The following is a 24,673-nucleotide window of genomic DNA, read 5'->3' on the forward strand; positions in this document are numbered from 1 at the left end:
TAAAAATAAAAAATTATTCTCAAAACAAAAATGTATTATTTGGCTATCAGTTTTCAAAAACTATTTTTGAAAAATAAATAGAAAAAAATAAAAATAAAAAATATATATATTTTTTATGGTTTTCAAAAAAATTATAAGTATATTGGTTCATTATATCTGACACTTGAACGTTGATAGAGGAAAAATAATAACAATTTACTCCGCACAATCCGAAATCGCGTACACCATCTCTAAAAGTATGTTTTTGATTTTTGAAAATTATTTTCAAACACAATTGGTCAAACACTTATTATTTTCATAAAATACTATAAAATTATTTTTTTCTATATTTTGAAAATAATATTTTCAAAACAAAAAATAAAAAACATGACCAAACAGATCCCTAATTTTTCTATGTTTATGTTCACTTAGGTTGTTTTTTTCTAAATTGACTTATTCTTTCTTTTAGAGTAGGTAGCATTAATTTGTCAATTCAAACCAAAAACACAGAATTGTTGAATCTTCTAGTAAAGTATCCGTAACGCTGCACGTTACGGCGTTGTCTCACATAATATAAGAAGCGCAGGCACTAAACCTTTTGAATTGTCTATCTCTGGTATAGATGTCAATTTTTATTTGTGTTTTTTTGGTAATCGATATTATATATGGTAACCTCCAATATTATCTATATCTAAAACAGTCGGAATATTTTCTTCTTTCCCTTTCAAATTTCAGTCGTAACTACGTACTGGCTAGGTCTTTCTAGTTAAGAGCAAGTGCTCTTTGCTTTTGCTGGTAATGGTAAGCCTGCTCTTATTAATTAATTTAGCTAGCATTTTCAAGTCAAAACTAACTTCATCCTATGTATGTATCGCATAACATATAGTTATTAATCGAAAATATTAATTAGTGAGTATATAGGCATGATTAATTATAAATAACCCTCAGCCTTCTTCGCCAATTACAAAACAGGAAATTATGATGATGATGTTGGGGACGTTGAAGCATTTCCACCTTGCATTGCTTGTTGCGACCGGCGGTTTTGCTCTTGTAGCTTATGCCCAAGATCAAGCAGGTATTAATTAATATATAGTTTATTATATACAAATTAGATGTCCTTAATTAGAATCAGCAAAGTGGCTATTAGTAGCTAATTCATATTCTCACTCGCTAATATATATATATATATATATTGAAGCAAAATCAATATTTATTAATTATATCAATTGTTATGTGTTTAATTATTAATCAATATATATATGTGTGTGTGTATGTGTATGCGCAAAATCTTAATTAGTTATATGGATTGATCTCTCTGATGAATTAATTGATTATATATATATATTCATGTGTGTTTGTGATCCAGGGTTCATCAGCATAGATTGCGGCCTACCAAAAAATTCTAGTTACGTTGAGAAGACAACAGGCTTGTTTTACATTTCAGATGCGGAGTTCACAGACGGCGGCGAAAGTGTTTTCCTATTGCCAGATAACAGAGGCAATTACCAACAGCAGATGTGGTCTCTCAGAAGATTTCCGGAAGGAATCAGGAACTGTTACAGAATAAACGTTACAAGTGGGGTCAAATATTTGATCAGAGCCTCCTTCTTGTACCGGAATTATGATGGTAAAAATACTCTGCCCATATTCGACATCCATCTTGGAGCAAACTTGTGGGATACGGTAAATGTAACCAACGCAAGCTTTAGTGTAGTGAAGGAGATAATACATGTACCTCCCCAAAACTACATCCATCTTTGTCTCGTGAAAACGGGCTTTTCTTCTCCAATTATTTCCGCAATAGAATTGAGGCCTATGAATAATACTGCTTATCAAACTCAAATGGGGTCTATCGCACTAGTCAACCGCTTCGATACGGGTACAGTTGAGAAGGCATACAGGTAGGTACCCGAATGTTTGATCAACCAGCTTATTAATGTAGCTATTTTATTATGAAATAATGCTATTTGTGATCACCATCAATATGATAGAGCATCAATGGCACCTATATGTTATCTTGCAATTTGATTAGCTTCACTTTCCTTTCTTAAATTTTTAATATAAAATAAAAAAATAAATAAAAACAAATTCATTAACATCGGTGATAAATAATAATATCTTTATTTTATTTTATTGATTGATAATAAAAGTGCAAACTGTTATACATATATGTTATAGTCAATACAAAAATGTCTATTAACTAAGATGAAGAAATTAAATTAACAGTGAATTGTTGATTAGGTATCCTGATGATATTTATGATCGCTTCTGGGATCCATATAACCCCAATAATTGGACTAGTTTATCAAATAGCTCGCTGATCAGAAATATCCGTGTTCGCAATTCATACCACCCACCAGCAATTGTCATGAGCACGGCTGCCACGCGCAAAAATATAGAAGATTCATTGGACTTCTGGCTCCCAAATGACGAGTCTAGTTCCCAATTATATTATGTATACATCCACTTTGCGGAAATTGAGGATCTCAAAGACCACCAAATCAGAGAATTTAATATTTCTTATGACGATGTAGAGGACTGGTATGGACCTTTTTCTCCTAATTATTCACGAACAACCACTGTATTCAGTCCTATAGCACTGGAGGCGGGACGTCGTATTTCAATCTTTGCGACTCGTAACTCAACCCTTCCACCCATCGTTAATGGCTATGAGGTTTATAAAGTTAAAGAGTTCTTACAATCAGAAGCTGACCAAAATGATGGTAAGTCACATCTTTCCACACATATAATGTTTGAGTATTTATTTGAGCAAGATATATATATTATTTTTTAAAAGTTTTAAAATTTGAAATTTTTCATGCATGTGATATATATTTTTTTATGAAAAATATTATTTGCCTTTATATGTTATATGATAATTTAAATGATAATCATTCAATTAAAATTAAATATTTTAATTAAAATTTATCGCATATACTGATGATCACGATCAATTATATAAATAATAACATTTATTTTTATATATTCATACTTTTTATATATTCGTATACGGAGAGAATCTATTTAAGTTGAAAAATTAACCTTGTATATAAATTTGTAAATCCAATATACTTGTAAAATGTTTTAAAAATAAATATATACAAAAAGATACTATTACTTAATTTAATGATAATCAAACGTACAGGCCGGAGATTTTTATAATTTTTGAAAAATGTATGTCTAGAAAACTTATAAATTAAGTAATGGAAGATTAATATTTTTTTAATGTTTATAGTAAATTAAAAAAAAAAAAGCATAAACCACTTTTTGGCCACAATAATTTTAGACAAAACAAATTGGTGCTGAAAACTTTAACCACAATTAGTCCCCACAGCATGGTTATGACATATATTGTGGCTAAAATTATGGTAATGAAAAATAAACTTTTAGCCGCAGCTAATAACTTGTTTTGTAATGATATTTGTGCAAGATTACTTAATTTAAATGTAAAGTTTCTGTTTGCATCTACGTTTGTTTTTTGGTAATAAGTATTCGAGTCAACGTATGTGAATGTAGTTGATGCAATTACAATACTGAAGTCAACATATGGAGTAAAAAGAAACTGGCAAGGAGATCCATGTACCCGTGAATATTTGTGGGAAGGTCTAAGCTGTAGCTATCACGATTTTGAAGCTCCTAGAATTATATCGTTGTAAGTAAATATATATGTTTTAAATAAGCGTATGTATTTCGTTTCACCTAATTGAGTTCTTATTTTAGCCAAGATAATTAAGAATCGAACATACAATCAGGAACTTGTCCTCAAGTGGATTAACCGGAGAGATTCCTCCTTCTGTATCCAATCTCAAGATGATTCAAATTTTGTAAGTATGCATGTTTTGGTAATTCTGTGAGGCGAGCTAGAGGGACTAAATCAGGTGGCAACCAATACAATATTGCTATTTATTTCTTTCAGGGATCTATCAAACAATAAGTTTACTGGATCACTGCCAGACTTTTCTCAGTTGACAAACTTGACGGTCTTGTAAGTGATCTGGGTGCGGGGCTTACACATGGTGCATCCTGATTTGTTATGATTTTTATAAATTTGGTGATTTATTTATGGGAGTATATATATGTTTGCAGAAACCTGGAGAATAACATTCTCATAGGTTCAGTTCCAGCTGGACTCGTAGAAAAGTGGAATAATAATATGCTCTTATTAAGGTATGCTTGTCCAGCGTGAAACCATAAACCATTAATTGGTTAACAAATTTTGCGCTAACATAATCACCACCAACTTAGCTTCATTTTTTTTTTTTTTTTGGGTGCCAAACTACTACATAATTCATACAAATTATCAAATATATGCAGTGTGTGTGGAAATGAAGATCTAATTTCACCAGTCTCTTGCAAAAACAAGCAGAAGAATATGGCTATTATTGCAATAGTGGCATCAACTGTTGGAGTTTTCGTCGTGTTATTAACCGTTTCAGCAATTTGGTGGGGCCTTAGAAGGAAAAGACAGCAACGTAAGAATACCATCCATATATCTACTGAACAATTCTTCTTTCTTTTTTTTTTCTTTGTGAGCATATATGTATATATATATGGTTCCATTAATTCTCCTAGGCGACCAGGATATTATGTTGGGCGACTAAGTCTTACAACATGTTGCAACAGGTGTAAAATCAAAATCGATGTTCCATAATATATTGTGAGACGCCGTGTCATCTAAGCATACCATGGACTTTGTAACCTAGTAGAATGTTTTCCTATATATTATTAGTTCCATTCTCCTGGGCTTTATAGGCCAAGATATTATGTTGGTGACTATGTCTCTTTACATGTTACGAGATACTATATCACCCAATAGAATAATTTCTTAGGTATGTTAGTTCCCTTCTCCTAAGATCACAAAGTTCAGTTATTGCTTATAATGAACAGTTATTGCACTATCATCCACCGTTGAAAATGGATCACTGGAATCAAAGAAACAACAATTTACATACTCTGAAGTACTCACAATAACTAAGAACTTTGAGAAGGTTCTTGGTAAAGGCGGATTTGGAACAACTTACCATGGCCACCTAGGTGATACTCAGGTAGCTGTAAAAATGCTGTCTCCATCCGCTGCTCGAGGACATCAACAATTTCATGCTGAGGTAGGTAATTTAATTACAAGTAATGTAACAAAATCAAAATAAGACCTCCATTGTGTGTTTATGGTGATTAAAGTAACACATGCTAATTCTCAAAATGCCGCAGGCAAATCTTCTAACTAGAGTGCATCATAGAAACTTAACAAAACTGGTTGGATACTGCAATGATGGAACTAATACCGGGCTTATCTATGAGTACATGGCCAATGGAAACTTGCAAGCACGTCTCTCAGGTTAGCAAATTTTCTTTCCAATTGGTTGTAATGATATTTTTTGTTTTACCCAAAAAATAAATAAATAAATAAATAAAACGGAGACTTGAATATATATTTTTTTTATGGGTATGTAGATGAGTATTCAAAAATCTTGATGTGGGAAGTTAGACTTCGAATTGCATTGCAGGCTGCACAAGGTTAGCAAGTTAATGATTCTTTCAAATATTCTCTCTAGACTACTGACTAGTTTTTTTTTTCATTTATGAGAAATTGTAACTAATAAACTCATGGTGTTTGGTGCATAGGACTGGAATATCTTCATGATGGTTGTAAGCCTCCAATAGTCCACAGAGATGTGAAATCCACAAATATCTTGCTAAATGAAAATCTTCAGGCCAAGCTATCTGATTTCGGTCTATCCAAAACATTTTCAACTGATAGTACTGATAAATCTCATATATCAACCACAGTAGTTGCTGGAACTCCAGGGTACCTTGACCCCGAGTAAGTTTGTTTGTTTGTTTGTTTTTTTTTTTTTTTTTTTTTTTTTTTTCAGGGAATTATTTTATTAAGTTTTTTTAATTGCATCCACATGATTTAATATGCAGGTACTACATATCAAACAGATTAAATGAGAAGAGTGATGTTTATAGCTTTGGGGTAGTATTATTGGAGATTATTACAGGTCGACCTGCCATTTCTAAATCTCATCATGATCGGAGCATACACGTCAGTAATTGGATTACTTCCATAATTAGAAATGGGGACATTAAAAGAATTGTTGATTCAAGGTTAGAGGGAAATTTTGATATAAACTCAGCCTGGAAAGTTGTTGAATTAGCAATCAACTGTGTCTCTTCCAAATCCACCCAAAGGCCATCCATGAGTCAAGTAGTGATTGAACTAAAGGAGTGTTTGGATAAAGGAATTGCTTCGACAGAGGAGAGTGGCGATATTGATTGGAAAGACTCCATTGAAACGTGGCCTTTGAATCCAATCACTCAGCTGAGTCCCTCAGTTAGATAGGATTTGTGGCTGTGTATGAAGCACTCGTTTTGTACTGAAATATATTAAGCAGACTAGATGGTAAAATCCTCATGACATGATGATCATAATGCATAATTTAATTTTTCTCGTTGACTGTATTTCAATTATTCAAATTATGGATGCGGATTGATTATAACCACTGTGGCCAATTTGAGGAGATGGCCAATGGAAAGTTTAGTAGATTTGTTCCCCAGTATTAACACCCAAAAATAGCTTGTGTACACAAGCTATCTGTGTAAAAACAGAGCACCTCTCTGTCGAAACAGAGCATCTCTAGCATGCAAAGAAGCTTAAAAAAATGGCACATCCACATGTCATTGTATAAAACTTGGGGCTTGGTTAATTTTCTCTTCTTTGTCAAACAGTTCTAGACAGCATCTAGCATGTATCAGTTCCATCATATACATACATTTTTGGGGGGGGCATAAATACTCATTTCTCTATCTTTAAACTACATTTCCTACGTGCCTTCAAATGCTAAAACCTTATAAAGTCTAGCTTACATTATTGTTTTGTGATACCAATTTGTTGAATATTCACATTAACAAAATGCAAGAGCCGGGATTTGTAAAGAAAATAAATTGAAGGGGATGGATTTTGTTGGACAGGAAACGACTTAATTATATATGGTCATAATGCATAATTTATTTCTATCATTTGATTACATAAATGCATGGATTTGCAGACGGTTCAAAGTCCTCGCTTCATCTTTAATTTGGAAAGAGACAAAAATTCATTAAGAACCAAGAATTTATAAATAACATTGAAAATGAGCATTCGCGCATCCAAATATTGGTTAATTTCGCAGTCACAAAGGGGTTGGAAATACATATAGAGAGAGCATATATTCTGCTAGCGCTCACAAGTTGGCCAATGGCAATTGCCAGGGCTGGATCCTTGGACGTTCATTGCAAACAATTTGATCCTGTAGGTTCAAGTTCAACTACTAATCAAATAGTCAGGTATGCAAAACCTTTTTTCCATTCTCCGACAAGCTAAAGGAGATTTGCCCAATGTAAAGTTTAGAAGATTGTGCCCTGTATTTGGAGTGAACTTTTATGGCTATTTCTGCAAAACCGAAGCCTGGTAGTTAGTTAGCAATTTCTAATTCTACTTTCACTATGCAAAAGTCACATATATATATATATATATGTTTAAAAAGTGCACATGCAAATGTCACTGCCATATAAATGCTAAATAGTTGCTGTATTTGAGGCTATAAAACATCACAATTTGTGACCCTGTTCTTTCTCTCTCTTCTTTGTTCTGCAGATAGCTAGAGAGAATCTGGTACTGGCGGGACCCACTTGGTCTTTTAATGTTTTAATTGGAATAATATATGAGGGAATGTTAGAATTTATATATCTAAATATACATAATAATTTTTATTAAGTCTAAAATATTAATGTTTAAATATAATTATTAATAAATTAAATTTTTAATTTTGTAAAATAAAAAATAATGTAATAGTAGTATCTATGGATATATTACTTTAGAACCGTTCTCAATGATTTCTAAAAATCCTAATCTCAAAAATATTGTATGTATTTGTTTGCTTGCTCTAAACCTTTTATAGTTTCTACAAGTTAGATTTATCCATTAATTTTAACGCAGATCAAAATAATAATAATTTAATAATATAATAATGATAGAAAAATATATATAAGCCAATGGACCAACCGGAGTATTACAGAAAGTGTATGACCAAAGATCCTACTACAAAATAATAAACAAATCGATTCCATTAATAACATAAATGAATTCTATAAATAAGTAACTAATTATGCTAGATCTACAAATATTTATTTATTTAACAGGAACAGGAACAACTGCATCATGATAAACTCTAGCAATAATATTAACATGTACCCGAAGCCCTTTCCCATGGCCGTGGAGGTTAGAGTAATTTAATGAGATTTTTCAGATAGAGGACTCCCAATCCTGATGCATAATTAAACACCATTCTTCAATTTCACTTTTGTAACTTAGATTGTCTTCAGATATGGAACTCCTTAAGGACTCAATATGAAATATAGACGTGTTCCTTTAACCCTGAAAGCAATCCTGTAGATAGGTTTCTCACGGTCGGGCAGTAGAAACTCTTTCAAGAAAAAGGCTTCCACAAAAGGTGGATCCCACTTATTTCCACAAAGAAAAAAGAAAAAAAGAAAAAGAGAAAAAAGGTGGTATTACCTGAAAGTACGAAGCAATTTCAATAAATTTTAATGTTACCTGAAAGGATCACATCCACGTGGTATTACTATTTTCTTAAAAGTCTATTGAGTATTGACTGGGTTGAAATCCGAAAGTGAACCGACATATCAAATCAAATTGATCCATGGCCGAACCTTCGGCTTTGACTGGGTCATGTTGAATGATTCTAAATTGTTTTTTTCTTTTAAATTCATTTGATGGTAAATTTTTAATTAATAATATAAAAATCAATTCGAATTAAAAATTGTTTGATTTCAATTTCAATTGATAAAAGTTATTATTATTATTATTCTTATATATATATATATATATAAATATATATATATACACGTGAGTTTTGTTTGTTACTTAAAAAAACCAATTTCATTAAAGAGTTGAAGAATTGAGTTTATTATATATTTCCGTAGTTTTCAAAGTTGACCATTTCTTTACATTAATGGTCGATCGCTTGCGTCAGTCCAACCAAAAAACACGCGTTATTGTATCTTCTATGAAAGTGTGGTAACGCGGTCCCCGTACACTTTTGTCTGATATAAAAAGCGCTAGATAGTCCTTTTCCTATCAATTACACCACACTCATCCTTTACCAGTTGAACTCTATTTTCAGTTATATATATATGGCAATCACCATATATATCTAAAACAGTCGGAATATTTTTTTCTTTTTCCCCTTCAATTTTCAGTTATATTTTGGAAAAGCTTACGTACTAGGTGTGTTTTCTAATATATATATGAGAGCAACTGCTTTGGCTCTTGCTGCTAATGCTACACTTAAGTAATTAATTAACTGTTATTTGTAAGTCAAAACTAACTTCGTTGTTATCAGCCTTCTTCTTCAATTAAACAGGAAATTAATATGGTGATGTTGCGGACGTTGAAGCATTTCCTTGCATTGCTTGTTGCTACAGGTGGCTTTGCTCTTTTAGCTCATGCCCAAAATCAAAGAGGTATTAATTTATTTTTTATACACATACACTTTCTCTCATCAACAATCATTTTTTATTTAGAATCTGTTCCGGATAATGTCTATATATTCACATGTGGATAGATGTGTTATAAAAATTTACACATCTACCCATATGTGTATAGGCGTTTTTTGGTACACTTTGTTCTGGATGAGAAAAAAATTTTATACATACATTATCTGCAAGTAACTTAAAAGAACTTAATTATACATATTATTATACAAATTTGCTGTCCTTAGAAGCAGCAAAGTTGCTTATAAGTCATTAGTATTCTCTCAATATAATCATCAATATTTATATCAAATTGTTATGTATTTTAGAATATGTGTCCAATTATTCAAAATATATGCAATTAAATTCATGTGTGTTTGTGATCAGGGTTCCTCAGCATAGATTGCAGCCTACCACGTAATTCTAGTTATTATGAGAAGACAACAGGCTTGTTTTACATTTCAGACGCAGGGTTCACAGACAGTGGTGAAAGTATTTTCCTATTACCAGAAAACAGAGGCACTTACCAACAGCAGATGTGGTCTCTGAGAAGCTTTCCGGAAGGAATCAGGAACTGTTACAGAATAAATGTTACAAGTGGGGCCAAATATTTGATCAGAACGACGTTCTTGTATGGGAATTATGATGGAAAAAATACTCTACCGAAATTCGACGTCCATCTTGGGTCGAACTTATGGGATACAGTAAGTATAACAGACGCATCCGAGGCTATAGTCATGCAGATCATACATGTTCCTTCTCAGAACTACTTACATGTTTGTCTGGTGAAAACGGAAGACTCGTCCACTCCATTTATTACGTCCATAGAATTACGGCCTTTGAATAATACTGCTTATCAAACCCAAATGGGGTCTCTGGCTTTAGTCAATCGCTACGACACTGGCACCCCTAAAGTTGAAACCGGATACAGGTACGTACCGTTGCCAGTTTGAGAGTGATTTTGAAAAGGCTAAGATCACTTCCAAATAGATAAAAACTTTTCATATAATGTTTGGTTAGAAAATCTAAAATCACTTTTTAGTGATTTTCTTGAAAAATCGCCTATTTAATTAAGTGATTCTTAAAAAATCAGTTAAAGTGATTTCTAAGAATTTCACTTCCTAACCGACCCGTGGTCATCTGTAACCAATTAATTATTTTAATTAAGAAGCTTATTATTGATAGTTGTTATTAGATATATAGAGAAAGGAAGTTTTAATTAGCGATTGAGTGCTAACTGACTTCGACCAACTACTGCACATGCTATGGTCAAATAAAAAAACTCTATAGTCTAATACGAAGAAGTTAATTAACATTGAATTGTTGATTAGGTATCCCTTTGATGCTTATGATCGCTCCTGGTCTAGCTATAACCCCAGTAATTGGACTAGTTTAAGTAGCTCGCTGACCAACGATATTAATGTTCGAAATTCATACCAACCACCACCTATCGTCATGAGCACTGCTGCCACACGCAAAAAGAAAAGAGATTCCTTGGACTTTTGGCTACCGAATGGCAACTCTTCGGAATTATATTACATCTTCATGCACTTCGCGGAACTCCAAAAGCTCAAAGACAACCAGATTAGGGAATTCAATATTTCATATGATGATGTGGAGAACTGGTCTGGACCTCATTCTCCTCGTTACTTATCACTAACCACTGTGTTCAGCTCTCGAGGACTGAAGGGAGGACGTCGTATTTCAATCTATGCGACTCATAACTCAACTCTTCCACCCATCATTAATGCCTATGAAGTTTATATGGTTAAAGAATTCTTAACATCAGAAGCTGACCAAAATGATGGTAAGTCAAAGGTTTTTCACACACACACACACACATAGCCCGTCCCTTGTGCGCTAAGGTTTTTGACAGATGTTTTTGATAAATAATTATAGCCATTAAAAAAATATAATCCAACGGTTTATAGAAGATAAAAAGTTACAATCAATTAAGAATTTAAAATTTTTAACTTTTTATTTTTATTTTTTTTTTATCTATTATTCAATTAAACTATTTCAACGGCTGTAATTATTTGTTAAAAAAACATTAGTTAAAAAACTTAGTAAGCTTTACCCTTATATATTTATATTTATATATATATATATATATATATTTACCATATATATATTGATTAATTCAGAGGCATACATATATGTATATGATACTGATTAATTTATAACTCTCTAGGATCTACCTAGCCATGATGCTCCTGATATTAATGCATGAAATATAATTTATAACGAGGACAAATCAATATTACTACCTTATAAATATATTTAAGGGGAAAACCAAAAGTACGACTTCCATTTCATCAAGATAAATAATATCATTTTTTATTTATTAGTTAAGTATTTTACTTGAGCAAATATATATTAATTATTTTTTATTTTATTTGAGAATGCTATATTATTTTATATACATATTGGAAAATAAAAATTGAATAATAATAAAATGTATAAATATCTTTATATATTTTGAAATATTTTGTTATAAAGAAAACCAAATTCATTTTATAAGATGAAAATTTAAAGTTAAATATCATTTTATAAGAATTAATTTTGCTCCAAAATGAACACTCTATCATAAACATGTCCATTTAGAATAAAACTAACCATTTCAAATAATATTCGATATTAGATTTTTACTTTATAAAGTAAATAAGGTTTCTCTATAGTAAAATTGTATTTTGAAAATACAAAATATGTTTAAATATGTGTGTGTAAAAACTTAAATAAATAAGAGATTGATATAACTTTATTGTATATTTGTGCAAGATAGAGTAATATAATAAATTTTTGTATGAAAATGTTAGTTGATGCAATTACAACACTCAAGTCGACGTACGGAGTAAAAAGAAACTGGCAAGGAGATCCATGTACCCGTGAGTACTTGTGGCAAGGTGTCAGCTGTCTGTATGACGATTCTGAAGTCCCTAGAATCATATCGCTGTAAGTGTATATATATTTCAAATAAACGTTTTTTTTTTTCCATCTAATTCTATTCTTATTTTAGCCAAATTAAAATATTATGGAACATTACAATCAGGAACTTGTCCTCGAGTGGATTAACCGGGGAGATTTCTCCTTCTATATCGAATCTCAAGATGCTTCAAACTCTGTAAGTATGCGAGGTATAGGTAGCTAGTTTTATAAGTAGAAATATCTAGCTCAATTTGATTAAAGGGACTAAAATGGGCAACGAACAATATAATATTTTATTCGTTTTCAGGGATTTATCGAACAATAACCTTACAGGATCATTGCCAGACTTCCTTTCTCTGTTGCCAAACTTGACGGTCTTGTAAGTATTTAATTTGGGTTCTGGGCAGACATGGCTTATACTTATACGTTATGATTTATAGATTTGGCGATTTATGTATATTTATGTCTATGCAGAAACTTGCAGAACAACCATCTCAGAGGTTCAGTTCCACCGGGACTCTTAGAAAAGTGGAAGAATAAGATGCTCTTATTAAGGTGTGTCTGGCTATTGAAATTATAACGCTTAATTAGAATTAACATGCTTTGTAATTTATTATTCATAAAATTATCAAATATATGCATTGCCATATAAAAGGATTGATAAAATTTACTTATATGTAAATCAATCGATGCAGTGTGTGCGGAAATCAAGATGTAAATGCACCAGTTTCTTGCCACAACAAGGAGATGCAGAAGAAGAATGTAGTTATTATTGTTGTAGTGGCATCAGTTTTGGGAATAATTGTTGTCTTATCAACCGTTACAGCAATTTGGTGGGGCCTTAAAAGGAAAAGACAACATCGTAAGACTACCATCCCTTTCTCTGAACATGTCTTCTTTCTTTCTGAATATATGATGAGTTTAGCTGATAATGAACAGATATGCCATCAACATCCACCATTAAAACTGATTCACGGAAATCAAGGGATCTACAGCTTACATACTCTTATATACTCAAAATAACCAACAACTTTGAGAGGGTTATTGGTAAAGGCGGATTCGGAACAGTTTACCACGGCCACCTAGGTGACACTCAGGTGGCTGTAAAAATGCTGTCTCCATCAGCTGTTCGAGGACATCGACAATTTCATGCTGAGGTGCATAATTTAATTACAAGTAATATGTACAAAAATCAAAATATGACCTTGATCTTGTGTGCATAATAATTAGTCACAAATCCTAATTTTCAAAATGCAGGTAAATCTTCTAATGAGAGTGCATCATAGAAACTTAACAAAACTGGTTGGATACTGCAATGATGGAACTAACACAGGGCTTATCTATGAGTACATGGCCAATGGAAACTTGCAAGCACATCTTTCGGGTTAGCCAATTTGTTTCCAGTTAGTTGTAATAATTTTGAGTAACTAAGACGTTAAAAAATATATAAATAAATAAAGAAAAGAAAACAGCGACTTGAACTTTTTTCATGGGTTTGTAGATGACTGTCCATATATCTTGAAGTGGGAAGTTAGACTTCGAATTGCATTGCACGCAGCACAAGGTTAGCAAGTTGATGGTTCTCTCAAATATCCTCTGTAGACTGTGACCTCATGTAGCTTTTTTTCATTTTTTTGAAAAATTGCCGCTATAATAAACTCATGGTGTTTGGTGAATAGGACTGGAATATCTTCACGATGGCTGTAAGCCCCCTATAGTTCACAGAGACGTGAAATCCACAAATATCTTGCTAAACGAAAATCTCCATGCCAAGCTATCTGATTTTGGTCTATCCAAAACATTTTCAACTGATAGTACTACTGGTTCTCATGTTTCAACTTCAGTAGTTGCTGGAACTCCAGGGTACCTTGATCCTGTGTAAGTAAATGTTTTGGTTCTTATTTCACCTCTGTTTTCAAAATGAAGGAATTGTTTTTGTTTGTCAAGAGGTATGGATTTTTAATTAGTTGCATACACGATTATCTGATTTCCAGGTACTACGTATCAAACAGATTAAATGAGAAGAGTGACATTTATAGCTTTGGGGTTGTACTGTTGGAGATTATCACAGGTCGACCTGCCATTGATGAATCTCACAATCGGAAGATACACATTTGTGACTGGATCACTGCCATACTTGGAAATGGGGACATAAGAAGTATTGTTGATCCAAGGTTGCAGGGCAATTTCGATATAAGCTCAGCATGGAAGGCTGTTGAGTTAGCAATGAACTGTGTGTCTCCTACGTCCATCCAGAGACCAACCATGAGTCAAGTAGTGATTGAACTAAAGGATTGTTTGGATAAAGGACTGGCCTGGAACATGGAGAGCAGAGACAATATTAATTGGAAAGACTCCATTGGAACGCGGCCTTCGGATTCAATCACTCAGCTGAGTCCCCCACCTAGGTAGGAAGGATTTAGTTTTGAAATGTATTAAGCAATAAGCAGACCACATGGTAAAATCATCTGGGCACGATGGTGGCAATGTAGCATAGTTTAATTTTTCTCATTGATTGTATTTCAATCATTCACATTACGTATGAGTTTGGATTGAGATAGGTTACAGTAACCGCTTTCATTTATTTCAATTGAGCACCAGTCCAACTTATAAATACTGGATGAACGCAGTCCACTAATAGGTTTGTACATAGAGAAAGCATATTCAGCTAGTGCTCAGGAATTGGCCAATGGCAATAGCCAGAGTGGAACCTTGATTATCTTTCCTTCTGTTCTCCGAGAAAAAATAAAATAAAATAAAGAACCAATATCTATAAGAAGAAACAGAACCACACCCCAAAAAAAAAAAAAAAAAACACTGTGGCAACTTAGGAGAGGGCCAAATATGGAACACTTAGAAGATTTATACCCCCGTATTTGGAGTGAACTTGTATGTCTATGGGTATGACCGCCCAAACATTAGCTTGTGTGCACAAGCCATCTCTGTAAAAACAGAGCTTAGGAGTAGCAATTATATATTTCTTACACCAGCAAGCAAAGAGGCATAAAAAATGGAACATCCTCATGTCACTTTATATAATATAACAAATTATATAAATGTTAAAAAATAAAAACAAAAACAAACTAGTAACAAGCTAGTTAGGTGGATCTGAGGCTAAAAGCACTACATTACCACATCCTCTGTCCTCCATCATATACATTTTTTGGAGATAATATATAATTTCTTTATCTTTTCAGGAAGCCCTTAATTTCTCCTAAATCTATTGTTGTTCATGTAATCCATAATAAATGTTTATGTAGTAGATAGCTAGCTCGTGGATGTGCATGGGTATGTGCACTTTTTATTGGTTTTCTTCTTCTTTTTTCCCTTCTTAATTTGTCAAATTTTTTTTTTTTTTTTAAATACTTGATCATCACAAAATCTCATACGTACGTGATATGGTAGTAGCCCTGTTCTTGAAGGTTTGGTCTCTTTCTCAAGGATACTTTTCTCTGTCTGAGGACTCTGAAATTTGCAGATATTTTATATATCATACTCACCATTTTCATAATTTTACAAGAAAGGCGATATCAGTCATGTAAAAATAATAAGAAATTTCATTGTCAGAGAAATTAATGATGAACATCGTCTTTAGTCATTACAGTTGTCAATAAACGATGGCAACATACTAGTCAACTGCTTAGGTGCTTAACGATGGCTACAGAAATTGACGCGTAGATAATAATACAATATTTAATGCAAAAATAAAATATATTTCCGTATACCAAGATATTGAGTCGTCAATTGATCATTTTCAAAAATAAAATAATAATTAAAAAAGATTTTTTTTCAAGTTAAAAAGTAACACCAATAAACAATCGGTTGACTTTTTGTGAGTGGGATTTTATTTATTTAGAGAGGCCGAGCTACAACAGGGGGGTTATATGTAGTTCATTGATAGACAGAACTGAGAGAGAAATTATTTGAAGAGAGATTGGATGGCTGTGCTTAATTTGTGAGTGTAATTAATTTTGCTTGCTTAAGCTACCACTTCCTTTACAGTTGGTCAGTGCAAACAGGCAACTTGGGTTGGAAAAAGATGGTAGATGATGATTTAATTAGGCTTTAGATTTTTTTTTTTTTTTTTTTTAATAAAGGCTAGAAATTATTGGACTAAAAAACGCTAAACATCAAACGTTGGCACAAAGACTTTAAAGAAATCAAGGGTCGCATATAGGCAGAAAATTAAGGACATGAAGGAAAATCATGTGCATCGACTTTGACCATTAGTCCATTACTATTCATTGGTGATGAAAAATGCATTAGTGCATGTTCCCAGTTTATTAACCCATTGACGCAGAGAAGTATATGGAAACAAAGTCGATATTATCCACATGCAAAATAATAAGCAATCTTTCAATATTAACCACACGCAAAATAATAAGAAATTTTATTATCACATTAGTTCTTTATAATACCAACAAAATATTGATCAAACAAACTATCATATTTGCTCATGTTGGTTTAGCCATCCAAGCCTGCTGCCCTATTGGAGGTTTTGGGCACTAGATATAACAGATTAATGTGTAAAAAGATTTAAAAGGAATTCCGTTTCTTAACAACAGGAGTGTTGGAGATGGATAACGTCAAATTAAGCACATAAAATGACTATTGTACTCTTAGTTATTAAAAGGGTGGGTTTTGAAAAAAAAAAAAACATGGGGCAAAAAGGAATTAAGAGCTTTTATTTCAACAAATTAGGCAGTGCACATTTAATTAACTAAAATTAAAGTGGAGATGAGATCAAGCACTTGCTGGGCCGCTGGCCCATTCGCATTGACTAGATTGGAGACGTGGTGGGACCATGTTATATTCACGTCTCCAACTTTAAAGGCCATCAAATCAAAGCATCCAAAACAAGCATAGCAAGCACCATCATACTTGAATGCGAGTCTGCCTTTCGAGTAAGACACACGGTTGCAGTTGGGCAAATTCTCAAACATCTTGCGTGCATTTCACAAACACAACGATACACATATACTGCCAACTACTACGACTACTAAGTCAATATCATTAACAACAACACGCGATCGACCATCTCATATCTCTACTGTTTTGCACTTGGAATGGGATAAGATCCAACAAAATGAGGTCCACTGGACCACTGAAAGTAAAAGTGGTTTAGGTGGCTCATATTATTTTCTCTTCTTTTATTGGTCGTCTCATTTAATCGACTCTGTTTCCCAATTTAAATATAAAACATAGCGACAATAATTCTGCTGGCAAAGAGAGTCGGTGTTGAGAGAGATTAGCAATACTATTTACTATGTAGCTTTGGTAATGCTAGTTTGTGTAGCCCATGTAAAATATCTAATGTGCTAGTGGTTTTGAATGATGAAATGAAAGTGGTCCTCTATTTTCAAAAGAAAAATGCAGATGAAAAAATAGTAGATGAAGGTGGGATTGGGAACAGCTTCCCCATTCCATTTATTTGGAGATGGAGACAAAAGACGACGGATTAATGGTCGTCATGGCACATAGACCCCATCTCTCTTGTAAGCTCGATACCTCAATCCCATCCATTGCAATTGTATTCCATTCCCATATTCCATGTTCTAAGACAATACTAAGATGTTGGTTGGATATAAGATCTTATTATGTACATTTTGATGGTCCTAAACATGTTGCCCAGTTCGTTTTTCCAATGTAGTTTGGTAGATCTTTAGCATTGTATATTTTCTTCTTTTTGTCCCCTTTTGGGTACGTAGAACTGAATGATCTTTCGTTTACCAAAAACAAACCTTTTTTTTTTTTGTTTGGTTCTGTCCCCTTTTACATTTTAAAGTTTTACCTTTTTCTTTTCTTTTTTCTGAAAAGGTATATATATACCACACGTCGCTCCTTTATGAAGTCCCTCATGAAACAAGTATGACTAAATAAAAGCAGTTACATTTTGTTCGTAATCAATAATAATAATAATAATAGCAGTAATCAAAGAAGATTATGTTCCCAAAATATAGAACTTAGAATCATATTAATAGTCTTGTTTTTAAGCAAGTTTTGGAGAAAAGGGAAAAGAGAAGAAAATGTAGATGATAAATTATGTATGTTAATGTCAAAGGGCATAACTGTTCCACCACATTGTTTTTCTAACTCTTTCCTAATATTTCAGGCTATTAAATTAGTCCACCGATACTATATATTTGTTCTATATAACACCAGTCGCTACAAGTCAGCTACTTCTGCAACCACCAAAATAACTCCATCACATGCAGCTCCCATTTGCTCTGGCACATAATGCTACCACCTGTGTATTAATGACTCTCAACTACCAAGTCCCCTCTCATTCAAAAAACAGAGAACAGCTTCATTGTGGTTCTGAGTCTTTCAGGTGTATGTAGAAAGGAAAAGAACTTCTCTAGCAAAATTTTTGAAATTTATAGAATTTTCTTACCCACATGCAAGATTTTTTTTATTTATTTTTTTTTCTTTTGTTTTAAATGCTGGCAAACTAATTTAAGAACCCCCATTAATATCCACAACTCCCAACTCCTCCTTCAAGAGCACCACCACTAAGGTCAATCTTAGTACCGCTATAAGGTCTAATTCAAAGTTCAAAGCCTCAAACAGCGTTGTTAGTGGAAATGGATATCTGCAATATGAGAGGAGCTTTGATTTTGGTGTTTGTATGTGCACTTGTGAATGGAGGCAATGCGCAGGAATCAACTACTCTAGTTCCGGCCATCATTACTTTTGGTGACTCTGCTGTAGATGTTGGGAACAATGACTACCTTCCCACCATTTTCAAGGCTAATTACCCTCCTTATGGAAGGGACTTCATCAATCATCAACCTACTGGGAGGTTTTGCAATGGTAAACTAGCTACTGACATCACGGGTAAGTGCACAAGCTTCAGTCTTTCCAAACTGTTTTTATAGCTTCACAAGTGGTTTTTTTTTTTTTTTTTTTTTTTTTTTTTTGGTGGGGGGTGGGGGGGTAGAATGAGGAGCCAAATAGGGGGCACTGACCTCATTTGTTAAAGCATTTCAAAAGATAAAACAAACTAAGTCAAAGATAATAACTTCTGCAATATAAAGCAAGAGAAGTACTTTACCATGTTGAACATAGGGTAATAGAATTTCTGATTCAGGGAAGTCTAAATTGGCTAGTTAAAAATACATGCTTGTTTGATCACATTTACCAGTTTTTGAGCACAAAATATAATCTGGGAATTCTTTAAATATGCAGCTGAAACTTTGGGCTTCAAGACTTATGCGCCGGCATATCTTAGTCCACAGGCATCAGGTAAAAACCTACTTATTGGAGCCAACTTTGCTTCAGCTGCATCTGGTTATGATGAGAAAGCGGCAATCTTGAACGTAAGGATTTTATTCTATTTTAGGATAATCAACCTTTAATTAAGTTTGTAGCCTTCCTTTTTTTTTTCTTTTTTCCCCCATAAAATTTCATATTTTGAAAGAAAAATTGTGCTTTTTTGGCAGCATGCAATTCCGTTGTCCCAGCAGCTAGAATATTTCAAGGAATACCAGACAAAGCTGGTCAAGGTAGCTGGTGCTAAGAAAGCAGCATCCATTATCAAGGATGCAATATACATATTGAGTGCTGGTAGTAGTGACCTTCTTCAGAACTACTATGTCAATCCTCTGCTTAACAAAGTCTACACGTTTGACCAGTATTCCTCCTACCTTCTTGGTTCACTCACAAGTTTTATTAAGGTATACTATTTCTACTTGTCACTGCTTTCGTGGTCTGACAGTTTAAAAAAATGTGGTTGTGGTCAAAATATGCTATCAGTATTGTCAATCTCTGAATGTTGATTGAAGGATTCGCTTTCTTTGGCTGATGAACAGGAGTGGTATAGGTTGGGAGGCAGGAAAATTGGGGTGACTTCACTCCCTCCATTGGGTTGCCTTCCAGCTGCAAGAACCTTGTTTGGTTTTCATGAGAGTGGATGCATCTCTAGGATCAACACCGATGCCCAAGGATTTAATAAGAGGATCAGCTCTGCTGCAACAAGTCTTCAAAAGCAATACCCTGATCTTAGAGTTGTTATCTTTGACATTTTCAAGCCTCTTTATGATGTTGTTAAGTCTCCATCCCAATATGGTACTTAAAACAAAACTTTGCCATTGGAAGAAGATCTCTAGTTTCAATATTTGATATAACAATTTAATGAGATAATTAAACATATTTCGTTGAATTTATTTTGTAGGATTTACTGAAGCAACAAGAGGTTGCTGTGGTACAGGGACTGTAGAGACAACATCATTCTTATGCAATTCCAAATCAATAGGAACTTGTCCAAATGCGACTCAGTACGTATTTTGGGACAGTGTGCATCCATCTCAAGCAGCTAATCAGGTTCTTGCCGATGCACTGATTGTCCAAGGCATAGCTCTCATTGGATGATGATGATGATGATATACAGTTTTTTTTTTTTTTTTTTTTGGGGGTCAGACGGTCCAAGACCTTGCTACTATTTACTTGTCATAATAATCATGTGGTTCATAAAATTTGTTCTGTTTGAAGATATGGGTGAGCTTCCTTTGATTAAAGGGTTTAGAAATACTGGTTAAGTTTATTAATTATCAGAATGCTTTGGTATAATTTGTGTAGAAAGATGTTTATTATTTAAGCAACAAATATGTAAAAGTCAAAATGAAATTTTCGATTGGCATTAACTTTGTAATGAAAATGAAAGTTGTGAGAACCGGGATACAGAGTTTTAATTAAGTAGCTTAGTTACAAGGGAGTTGTTCCTTGTAAGGGAAGCAAATATCTTGAAAAGGCACTAATATTATTGATGTGAATAACCAGTACATATATAAAAGTTACGTAACCAGGGATAACAAAGGATAAGTACAACCTCTAACTGATATACATACATAATGAAATACATACAATAGCATAAGAGAGATATATATAACACAATTATGTTATCCTTTCATTCCTCTCCAATAGAATGCCTGTCACAATTGCTGCATTTCCATGCCAGACAGAAAGAGAAACTGAGCTTATTTTACAATCACACATGATCTGTAATTTGGTAGGTAACATAAAATCACCCTTAGGTTGCTTTATATGTGCCCTTCAGCTAGCTTTAAAAGTTCATTTACCACTTCATCCACCTCTTCCTCAGCTTTACTTTTTATGCAGTCATTCATTTCTCTTGCTTTCCTTCTAATATCTTCTCCAGTTTTTTCCACCACCACTTGATTAATAATTTTTCCAACATTTCCTCTTTGAAGCTTTCCATTATCATTGTCCCTCTTAATCTCTAAACCAATCCCTAACTCCTCTACTAGTCTTGCATTCCATGGCTGATCCATATGCATAGGCATTGCTATGATCGGGACACCAAATGTTATGCTCTCCATGACTGAACCCCATCCACAGTGACTCACAAACCCACCAATGCTTGTATGGTTCAGAATCTTTATTTGGGGTGCCCAATTCTCAACAACCATTCCCTTCTCTCCCACCCTTTCTAAAAACCCATTTGGAAGAGCATCTTCAAGCTTCATTTTCTCTCCCTCTTCAAACCTAACAACCCAAATGAAATTCACCTTGCTAAGCTCTAGCCCATGAGCGATCTCCTCCATATCTTCCTTATCCAGACAATGCTCACTGCCAAAGGACACAAACACAGTCGAAGACTTGTCTTTCTTGTTGAGCCAGTTGATGATGTCAATACCCTCATTGCCATGGGCAGGATTTGTAACCAGAGGACCAACAGGAACAATCTTCTTGCCAAAAGAAAGTGAAAGATAATCGATATATTTTCCCTCAAGTTCTCTACAAGATCTTGCCAGAATGATTTTAGAAGATCTTTGATACATGCTGATGGGTGATATATCTCTTCCCTGATCATCAGTGAAAGGAAGATGCTTGCGCATATGGGAAAACTTAATTCTCAAATAATCAGGAGAGATTTCTGGAAAAGGGAATTCTTCATGATCATTTTTGATTTGGTGAAACATTAGAGAAACGAAGGCCAGTCCGCTAGTTATGAAGGCAACAGATGGAATGTTGAGAGAAGAAGTTAAATCGGGCACCCAAAATGGAAAAACATCATATATGAGCAAGTCTGGCTTAAGGGTCTGAATGATATGGGAGACTTGAGGTTTGGTCATGTGTACGGCCTTTACGAAGGTGGGAAAGAGATGTAGCGGGAGGCCTCTGGTTGTGTGGTGGTGAGGAGGAAGGTCAGGAAGAGATGGTAGATGAAGCTCTACTAGTTGTATAGAATTGGAGGGGTAGTTTGGACGAAGATGATGAGGAACTTGGTTCTTGATGAAATTGAGATTAACAGGAGAAGTGCACAGATAGATGTTAAAGTTTCCGTGAGTGAGCTTCTTAGCTAGCTCTAGGAATGGAGTTATGTGACCACAGGCCAACCATGGAAGCATTAGAACTCTCATACTCTTCTGCCTAGCTTCCTCCTTCTCCATGACCATGAATGATGCTCTCTCTGTCTTTCTGAAGTCTTATCTCTGTTCTTTTTCCTTTTTTTTTTTTTTTTTTTTTTTTCTTTTTGGGGAATAGTAAATGTCCGGATATATTTCTGAATAAATAGGTCTGACGATTCTCGTATAAAATAAGTTCCTAAAAATTGAGGTTTTTTTTTTTTTTTTGGGAAATAACAGACAATTCCACATCATTTTATTTGGAAAAACCATGCTTTTTGTGGTAATATATTTGAATAAAAAAATCATGTTGTATCTATTTGTGTGTCTGTTTGTATATATATATATATATATATATATATATTTTTTTTTTAAGTCAGAAATGTCATAGAAAGTATATATTGGAATAAATAATTATTACATGGACATACCACAAAATCTACAATATCTATTGAAATAACATATGGGTTAGATTTTTTCAAATATATACTATATATATATATGGATTAGATTTGTAGTTGCTTAATTGAAAAGATCATGTGAATCTTTTTTTCTTTTTTTTTGAAAAAGAAATCATCTGGTGTATTAAATATAAGGAATAATACATAATTATTTAAACGATGCTGGAGCCACCTAAGGCCCTCTTCTAAGTTTCCAACCATGCACTAAAATTAATTAAGATGTAAAGATAATCTACCTAGTTTGTGTGACACTGGCCAACTTTACTAGATGATGATCGAGGTAGAAAAGACAAAAGAAAAGCCAGCATAATGTTGAAAACGCCTCTTCACAGTTTCTACTATGAAACAATCTGTAAGCAAAAGTTACTGAGTATGGTGAAGTAAAGTAACTTTTTTTTTTTTTTAACTTTTTTTACAATAATTAAGTAAAATAATTCTTTCAAAAAAAAAAAATGTAAAGTAAAGTAACATCCATGACCAGCAATTGTCCCATAAAATATCTCGAGCGTCCTCTGGGAGGAAATAACATTTATACAATTATATGGTTTAAAATAATATTTATCAATTTGAAAGCTGTCATGAGTTTTCTATTAAATCCAAAACATAACCAAAATTCAAATAAACATATATTGGTTCTGTTTAGAAGGAATTTTTTTTTTTTTTTTCAAAAGTTCTATTGGAAAGTTAAAAATTAATAAATATTTATTAATAGAAGTCCAAATTTTGAGCTTTCTAAATTTTGTTTTTTTTTTATTTTATATAAAAATTTAATAAACATTTAATATAATTTAATAAGCATTTAATATAATTTTTTTATTAACAATCAAATATTTATTAACTTTTTAATAAAAAAAATTTTTCAAAAAAATTTATTATACAAAATTCTACAAACTAAAATTTTATTTAGATTAGCCATATCAAACGAACCCATAACCTTCAATACAACCTCAACATCAAAATTACATAAATGATATAAATGAACAAAAAAAAGAAAAAAAAATTTAAAAAAATAATGTGTTGCAAGTAAGATCCTTAATTTTTATAATTTGAGATAAGAATTAAACATTTCAGTAGTGTAATCCAAAAAAAAAAAAAAGTCAATAAAAATATAATAATGCAGTTGGAAAATGAAAATCAAATTTCTGGTGTAGTGCCCTGTCTCATTCTCATAATGGCGGGACAAACCATGTCCCATCCCACTTCGCCTAGGCCCTGGCTTAAGGCCTACCAGTAGGGCCCCAGCTAAGAAGGGCCCAAAAATAAAATCTTGATATAGAGCATTATATACTGTTTATATACTTTTGGCATTTTGTATTTAATAAATAAGATAGAATATTTTATATTTTTCGGAAATATATGAATTTTGACTTTCTTTTAATTCTAAATTGATTTCAATTTATTTTTTTA

The 24,673-nt window shown here is 33.1% G+C and overlaps 4 protein-coding genes across 4 annotated transcripts; 3 read left to right on the forward strand and 1 right to left on the reverse strand.

Annotated features, from left to right (window-relative positions):
• The first annotated feature begins 606 nt into the window (after positions 1-606).
• LOC107404822 (probable LRR receptor-like serine/threonine-protein kinase At1g05700) lies at positions 607-6,430 on the forward strand. Its single transcript, XM_016011825.3, has 14 exons — positions 607-780; positions 952-1,054; positions 1,346-1,880; positions 2,221-2,702; positions 3,496-3,631; positions 3,732-3,803; positions 3,896-3,964; positions 4,066-4,146; positions 4,294-4,451; positions 4,867-5,084; positions 5,188-5,314; positions 5,431-5,493; positions 5,602-5,800; positions 5,905-6,430. Exons 1-14 carry the CDS (start codon positions 778-780, stop codon positions 6,320-6,322), a joined length of 2,664 nt encoding a protein of 887 aa, XP_015867311.2. The 5' UTR covers positions 607-777; the 3' UTR covers positions 6,323-6,430.
• Positions 6,431-9,138: 2,708 nt separating this feature from the next.
• On the forward strand, positions 9,139-15,157 carry LOC107404390 (LRR receptor-like serine/threonine-protein kinase IOS1). The gene is made up of 14 exons (XM_016011338.4): positions 9,139-9,268; positions 9,384-9,504; positions 9,901-10,444; positions 10,845-11,320; positions 12,330-12,465; positions 12,563-12,634; positions 12,746-12,817; positions 12,913-12,993; positions 13,134-13,300; positions 13,378-13,595; positions 13,696-13,822; positions 13,940-14,002; positions 14,118-14,316; positions 14,433-15,157. The coding sequence occupies exons 2-14, from the start codon at positions 9,414-9,416 to the stop codon at positions 14,848-14,850; spliced, it is 2,664 nt and encodes an 887-aa protein (XP_015866824.3). The 5' UTR covers positions 9,139-9,268; positions 9,384-9,413; the 3' UTR covers positions 14,851-15,157.
• A 2,629-nt stretch (positions 15,158-17,786) lies between these two features.
• LOC107404389 (GDSL esterase/lipase APG-like) lies at positions 17,787-21,109 on the forward strand. The gene is made up of 6 exons (XM_025068622.3): positions 17,787-17,933; positions 18,551-19,275; positions 19,627-19,757; positions 19,881-20,114; positions 20,250-20,505; positions 20,612-21,109. The coding sequence occupies exons 2-6, from the start codon at positions 19,023-19,025 to the stop codon at positions 20,806-20,808; spliced, it is 1,071 nt and encodes a 356-aa protein (XP_024924390.2). The 5' UTR covers positions 17,787-17,933; positions 18,551-19,022; the 3' UTR covers positions 20,809-21,109.
• Positions 21,110-21,177: 68 nt separating this feature from the next.
• Positions 21,178-22,963, reverse strand: LOC107404388 (UDP-glucosyltransferase 29-like). Its single transcript, XM_016011336.4, has one exon. The coding sequence runs from the start codon at positions 22,854-22,856 to the stop codon at positions 21,477-21,479; it is 1,380 nt and encodes a 459-aa protein (XP_015866822.2). The 5' UTR covers positions 22,857-22,963; the 3' UTR covers positions 21,178-21,476.
• Positions 22,964-24,673: the final 1,710 nt, after the last annotated feature.

Source organism: Ziziphus jujuba, chromosome 1, assembly GCF_031755915.1.
Source record: "Ziziphus jujuba cultivar Dongzao chromosome 1, ASM3175591v1".
NCBI classification, from domain to species: Eukaryota; Viridiplantae; Streptophyta; class Magnoliopsida; order Rosales; family Rhamnaceae; genus Ziziphus; species Ziziphus jujuba.